Below are 7,283 nucleotides of genomic sequence, written 5' to 3' on the forward strand. Positions count from 1 at the left end.
AACATCGGGAAGGTTAGGGTTTGTGTGTTGGCCACATCGGGAAGGTTGTTTGTGAAAATAGAGAGTCTGTACCGCCTCCCTTGCCTCATGGACTTGGTTGAAGTAGATGGATGGAATAGGAAGATACTTGTCATGCCAAGTGGGAAAGTCGATACTAAGGAAGGATGAGAAGGCTAACATGTGATCGAAATAATCAAATTTGGGACACTCACTATACACCTTAGTTCAGTGTAGAAGGATGGACAAGTATGAGTGATCAACACATATCTTTTGGCTATTAGACATGAACACTATGCCTCGTCTTCTAGAAACTAAGGCTTTCGACGCACATCCATGGTAAAAGAGCATTCTCTTTCCCATGAAGGTGCTTATCTGAATTCATGTTTCCTTTAACGCACACAATAATAAGACCATCAATACAGTCTGTTATCATTAATGCTTCTTCTTATACTTTGGCGAAGGCATGAGTAAAGAAGACTAGGGTAAGTATATAGCGCACACCCGTCCCTGGGTTTAAAGGGATGCTACTTTTATTGGTAGTTATTAGGCAATGACAGTTGTATTGACAATGAATGTTTTCCCTAGCATGCATGATCATTAGGCCATCTATCGGGTCTACCATCATTAATCCTCCCTCTTTACCTCTTGTGAAGGGTGCACTGGAGGAGGTCAGGGTAAGTAGAGTTTCACATCCCACCATGGCTTCTTGTTTTAGAGAGATGTTGCTCATATCAGTTGCCCCATAGCGACATATATAAAAAATGAATGTGTCTTCTAAAGCATGCGATAATTAGGCTATCTATTGAGTTTGCCCTCTTCACTTTTGATGAAGGGCACATCGAGAAGGTTAGGATTTGCAGAAATAGGGGTTGTATTGGCCACATCAGGAGATCTAGGTTTGCGAAAATAGAGGGTCCATGCCCCTTCCCTTGTCTCACGAGCTTGGTTGCAAGGACATGGGCGAAGTAGGAAGACAATAGTCCTGCCAAGTGGCAGAGCCAATATATAGGAAGGAGGAAAATGCTATCATATCAACAAAATAACCAAATTTGGGCCGAGAGGCAGGTGAGGGTGGGGCAAAGAGGTTTCACACTCACATATATATACCTCAATTTTCCACGGAAGAACAAGCAAGTAGGAGCGATCAACACATCTCTTTTGGCTATTGTGTCTTGTCTTCTAGTAACTCGGGCTTTCAACGCACACTCAAGGTAAATAGCATCCTCTCTTCCCATGAAGGTGTTTTATCTCAATTCACGTTTACTTTAACACAAACAATAATTAGACCATCAATCTAGTCTACCATCATTAAAGCTCCTTCTTTGGTGAAGGCCTCAATAGAGGAGGCTAGGGTAGTTATATAGCTCACACTCGTGCTTAGGCTTAGAGGGACATTACTTGTATTGGTAGTTAAGATGTGGTTGTTGTATTGACAACGAGATGCTTCCTCTGACATGTATAATAATCAGGCCATCTATAGGATCTACCATCATTAATGCTCCATTTTTATCTCTTGCGAAGGATTCAACGGAGGAGGCTAGGGTAAGTAGCGTTCACACCCCTCACAAGTGTGAAAAAAAGTTCACACCCCTCCATGTCTTAGGTTTAGAGAGACGTTCCTCATATTCACTCATCATCTTCGATGAAGGCCACATCGCAAAGCTTAGGGTTTGCAAAAATAGGCCTTATGCCGACCACATCGGGAAGGCTATGCAAAATGTTGAATGTGGTAGGGAACCCTAAACAACACTTCGCCCTTTTCAAAGCTAGGGTTTGCGAGAATAGAGGGTCTACACCTTGCCTCATAGGCTCGGTTTTAAGGACATGGTCAGAGTAGGAAGACAATAGTCAGGCCAACCTGGCAAAGATGATATACAGAAAGAAAAATGTTAACATGCCATCTAGATAATCAAATTTGGGACGAGGCATGTGCAGGTAGGGCGGAGAGGATTCACGCCTCGGTTTTCTGCAAAAGGGCAGTTTGCATTCCCTTTCTAGCTTATAGCAAAAACAGCATATAATTTCATCTTATTACTTGTGTAATCACTATAATAGGCAGATCAAGATTCTTATATAATGATTTGATGCTAAAGCAAAGACGATTCTGTGAATGCACCTCAAAAGAGTGATTGCTCCACAACACAGCACATGTTGCTCTGTTATATTTTTACACAATTGCAACCACAGGTTACTTGGTAGCAAACAAGAAGCTTCCCGCCAGGTACACGCAAAGGTACCGTAAGGATTGTCTTCGCAATTTTACTTGTCGTGTTGTCTTCATAGCAATGTCACTGAAAACATACGTCAGTAAGTTGCTTAGAAACTCCAGTAATTTAACAATTGGTACAAAAACAGGTCATCCAGTTATCTATTTACCTGCACCTCTAAAACTTCCATAAAATGTCATGTTTAACCCACCGCTACCACGAAGTACCACACCCTGTTGTACAAAGTGTACAGCAGTTCTGATTGTGCAAATGGATGCTGTTGTTAAACCAGTAGCAGAAGCATTGAGTTTATGCAGCAGACAAGTAGTTGAGCATGCTGATAACATCCATAAGTACATAAAAGTAAATTCCAATTGTCATAAGGGCAACCATATATACAAATAGACAGTGCAATGGGATTCAATGCCAGATGAACTGTAAAGAAGACTAAAGAAGAATTGATCTATGAAACTGCCTCAAAAGGAACACCAACACGGCATACAGAGGACAGGAACAACTATTAGTTTTTGCATACTATGTGTTATCTATCAAATAAGATAATCAATGTTCCACTATGTACATGATAATTGATAGAGTAAATTCCAGTTTTTATCCCTTGTTTTTACATGTTTTAACAGGAATTTCCCCATTTAACGGATTTCCATCCGTTTTTTACTTCATTCAACGAATTGTGCCACATTCTAAACATTTTATTTTTGATGATGTTCTGTCAAGTCGGTCATCTATTAAGACACATGGTGCGCAACGTAGACGGATTTTTTTTCCTGTTTCTCCATCTGCTCACTCGCCCGCCCGGTCCATCATAAAAAATTGGGATTCACAAGTTGTGGGCATTCTTGGAACAAATCATCAATACCGAGATTCACAAGTTCTCAGACTCGTAGTAAATCAAATCCAACCTGCTCATAGATATCTACTAGAAGAAGAAACTTGCTCAAGGAAAAAAATGGATAACTCTAAAAACAATACTATACTAAAAGAACAGGCATGATAAATGTCATATACATTAGAGTTCCCCATTTTCTAAGGAATCGGTGCAAGTTTGATGAAAAGCCAGCAAGCAATGGAGATAATAAATAGATGCGGTATTTAATACATATAAGATTATACCGATGTCAGTGATAAGTACCAAAGTATTTAGTCGTTCGAGGGGAAGAGAATCAAATACGTGGAAGAAAAGCAAGCATTCACACTAAATGCCTACAGTCACATAAAAATTAAATATCCATCCATCTTCAGGTATAGAGGAACCAGTTAGCATACCTGGGATTCCAGATAGCAGGTGAGAATCTAGGTAGGAGCAGTCTTCGAATGAACAACCTTTAGAAGAAATTGCTGATGAAGAGCCAATCTACAGAATTTCGCTCACAACATGGCAGCATCATACTTAAAACCATTATTATCACTTTATCAGTAACCGTTGGTGAAACAAAATAAGAAGGTGACATAATAAAAAGCATAAATTGTCATTCTGGATACAATATTTTCTCCTCCTTTCCATAAATACAGTTGGAGATATGTTTGCTACAGATAGTACACAGATGTTCATCTATAACATACTTCGACTATACCACAATGATCTAATACATCTTAGCTACAGTAAAAAATTAAATACTATCATCAACAAACTACAAAATCTACACGAACATAGTTGACCACCACAAAGGTAAGAAACTTCGCTACAGATAAAAATAGATAATTCACGTGCGGGCTCTTTTGCCCATAAAAGAACAATATATTGGTGGTTGCCTTATTTTTGGAGCATTTCTTCAGAGACCAAAGTTACATAGTGTCAGGAACTCCATTTCAGTGTCTACATGCTTGGTCCACAGAGCCTTGTACTGGTTGAAAGCAACATCAAGCCATGGCTTCATATTTCCATTGAAGTGTATCACTGCAGCACCACGGATAATCTCAGGGCTGATGCTTGGATTATATCCAAGACCCATCACATGCCATGACTTATCAAGTGGCTTGGTATTGCCATAGAATGTCATCAGCCCTGCTGGTAGAACAGATGTCGGATCCCAGAGTGCACCATCCACATTCTGCCATGAGAATATTGAGTCATATAGTCACACATATGTCAATGCTTTGGTGAGGTACACAGAACTGTGTATGCTATTATGATGCAAAAATTAGCAAGTGAGGGCGTCATTTGTAAAATTATTTACAGGCATTACATATGTGACATATTTGAACTCAGTGGTATATTTCAAGAATAATGCCTAAGCATAAATTGCACATACTGTTTATATTAGCTTAGTGGTTGTAGATTTGGCCATCATATGTAAATGCTTAGGGCTAAGAAAACAAAAATCAATTGCATAATACCCAAGTTTCACTTAGGAACTTTTCTGGGCAACATGTTGGAATTGTCATGAAGTCGACAGTCAAGGCCATACCACATACAGCATTTACCATTATAAACAAAATAATTGACGAGGCATCATTTAGACATTATATTTTGCATATTTTGAGAAAATGAATGAAAACAAGAAGAAGAAGAAAAAGGTAATGGCACATATTTAGGTATTCTATTTAAAGAAGTACCATATCATGAGATTCTCAAAGAGAAGAAAAAACATCATCCAGCCCATTAATTTGGCAAGCCTTAATTACAAACTCATAATCAAAGATATCCTACATTTGAACTAAAAAGAAGGCATCCCTAACCACTCCTATTAATATGTACTTAGACGAGCGTGAGCACATCCATAGAATGTTATCTGGAACCTATACAATCTGAAAAGATCAGTGAGTATTGTAGCCACGAGATGGTAAAGTACTAACTTGCGGAAATGTTGAGTTGTGAAACATTACAGCCAGCCTATGCTATATAAGATCACATTGTGCAAATGCAAAGGCCAGTCCATCTAGTTGTGGAACATTTATGTATCATATGTGGTCAATGTCAAGCTTAATGGAGTTGTTTCCCAGGAGTTCCTTCCAAAACATTTTACCAAGATAAATGATCTACTATACTTAATGCTCACTCAAGAAATTCAAGGGAAACGAAGGTGCCAAATCCCATGATGAGCACAATGACAGTGACAAAGAAACTTAAGTAGGACTTGCACCTAAGTTGGTGAAATTGTTAAATTACCACAATACATGACACCTATCAAACACCAAACATAACAAATAACTGATGCAACCACAGATAAATGTAAGGTATCATAATAGTGAATGTTGCAATTTGTAACAAAAGATTGCCGCAACTCACCAGCTCCATGTATTGATGAAACAGCTCGGTGCAGCCATCCCGTCGCCATGCCTCGAGATCAAATACATTGACCCCATACTCCCACGCACAGGCACTGGGACTAAACCTGTCACGTACTATGGCCTGCGTGAAGTTGAGATACTTCCTGTACCTCCTGAACCCCCCGAAGCACATCTCCACGGCGCCATTAACCTTCCCATCCAAGTCGACATGCCAAAGCGCCGCTAAATCCTTCTGCACCACCACATCATCTTCCAAGAGCACTACCCTCTGCAGCGCCGGGAACATGTCCGGCAGGTAGAATCTCAGGTAATCGACCAACGTCACGTCCCTCTTGCCGGCCTCAATCTGCCTGAACACCGGCGAGAATGAGGCGTTCAGGAACAGGAAGTCGGAGTAGGCGATGAGCTGGACGTGTACGCCAAGCGGCGGCGGGCGGCGCGCGAACCAGACACGGAATGCAGGCAGGTACATGGGCGCGGTGACCACGTGGAAGACGTGGCGCGAGGGGTCAGCGGCGGCGCGCGTCGCGGAGGCAATCACGACGGAGACGGCGAGGACGTTGTCGGAGAAGATGGCGTAGTGGTAGAGCGAGGGGTCCTCGAACGCGGGGGACGGGTCGGGGTCGTCGGCGAAGGCGGAGGGCTTGGCGAGGCGGGCCTCGAGGAGGCGCATGGCGAGGCAATGCAGGGACTTGGGGGTGGAGCCAGCGGCGATGCGGGAGGACATGCGGCCGGCGCGGCGGGAGCGGGCGAGCTGCTCGCCGACGGCGAAGACGGTGTCGGAGAGCTTCTGGATCTTGGACTGCGTGTCGAAGCCCTCCTTGGAGTCGGCGGCGAGGAGGCGGGCGTGCTTGATGCGCTCGCGGGCCTCCTTCTCGAGGGGCCTGCGGGCGTCCTCCGGGAGGGGGCCGCGGGAGGCGAGGCGGGAGGAGAGCGCGGAGAGGTCGGAGGAGAGGGCGGAGAAGGAGAGCGACTGCGCGGCCGAGGCCTCCTTGAGCTTGCGCGCGTGGGCGGCGTAGGCGGCAAGGACGGCCGCGTGGTCCGCGGCGTGGCGGCGGATGGCGGCGAGGCGGGACGGCGGGGACGATGCCGAGGATGAGCGGGAGGAGGCGGCGGGGGGGCCGGAGGAGAGGAGGAATGCGAGGGACGCCAGGAGCAGGAGCGTCAGCAGGGCGGCGAACGCGGCGCGGCGAGGCGCGGACGGCCGGAACGGGCGGCCGCCGGCCATCGGGTGGAGTGGGGACTGGGGAGTAGCCGAGTAGGGGGGGAGTGGAGTGGGTAGTGCGCCGCGGATCTGAGCTGTGGCGAAATGGAGACGGACGGGTGGGACCCGGGGATGGCGTGGGCCCAGATGTCAGTGCGTAGGCTTGTCGGTGAGGTTATTCATCACCGGGGAGGGTTGCTGGGGTTTTAATACGTTGGGGCCCAGTAGCAGTGGCATAGTAGCGGCGGTGACATGGACTCTTTGCTTCTGGTTTGCCTAGCCACCGCATAAACGGGAGCCGTCGCGTGCTATCAATGACATGTGGGGCTCATTGGCGGTGAGCTCACATGACATATTAAGGGTGTGATGTTTCGGAGTGAGAAGAGGCTCGCCAGACTGGACCAAATCCAACCAGCCTGGCTAGATTTACGACATGCTGATATTCCAGTATCACCTGTTAATTTTGATCAGAGGAAAGGGTTCAAAAATTAGTTGTCGACAGACTCCGAAAAATTTATCACTGGTTAATCATCTACTCCATACTCTATTCCTAAACGATAATGCTCCATCTACGAACAAGGCTACGTAAAGTAACGTAATTTTCCTAACTATAATCCTCTCTC

The 7,283-nt window shown here is 44.8% G+C and overlaps 1 protein-coding gene across 1 annotated transcript; it reads right to left on the reverse strand.

Moving 5' to 3' along the window:
* Positions 1–3,652: 3,652 nt before the first annotated feature.
* LOC123158437 (probable galacturonosyltransferase 9) lies at positions 3,653–6,749 on the reverse strand. The gene is made up of 2 exons (XM_044576429.1): positions 5,455–6,749; positions 3,653–4,276 (listed from the first exon to the last, which is right to left on the reverse strand). Exons 1-2 carry the CDS (start codon positions 6,682–6,684, stop codon positions 3,998–4,000), a joined length of 1,509 nt encoding a protein of 502 aa, XP_044432364.1. The 5' UTR covers positions 6,685–6,749; the 3' UTR covers positions 3,653–3,997.
* Positions 6,750–7,283: the final 534 nt, after the last annotated feature.

This window comes from Triticum aestivum, chromosome 7B (assembly GCF_018294505.1).
Source record: "Triticum aestivum cultivar Chinese Spring chromosome 7B, IWGSC CS RefSeq v2.1, whole genome shotgun sequence".
Classification (NCBI taxonomy): domain Eukaryota; kingdom Viridiplantae; phylum Streptophyta; class Magnoliopsida; order Poales; family Poaceae; genus Triticum; species Triticum aestivum.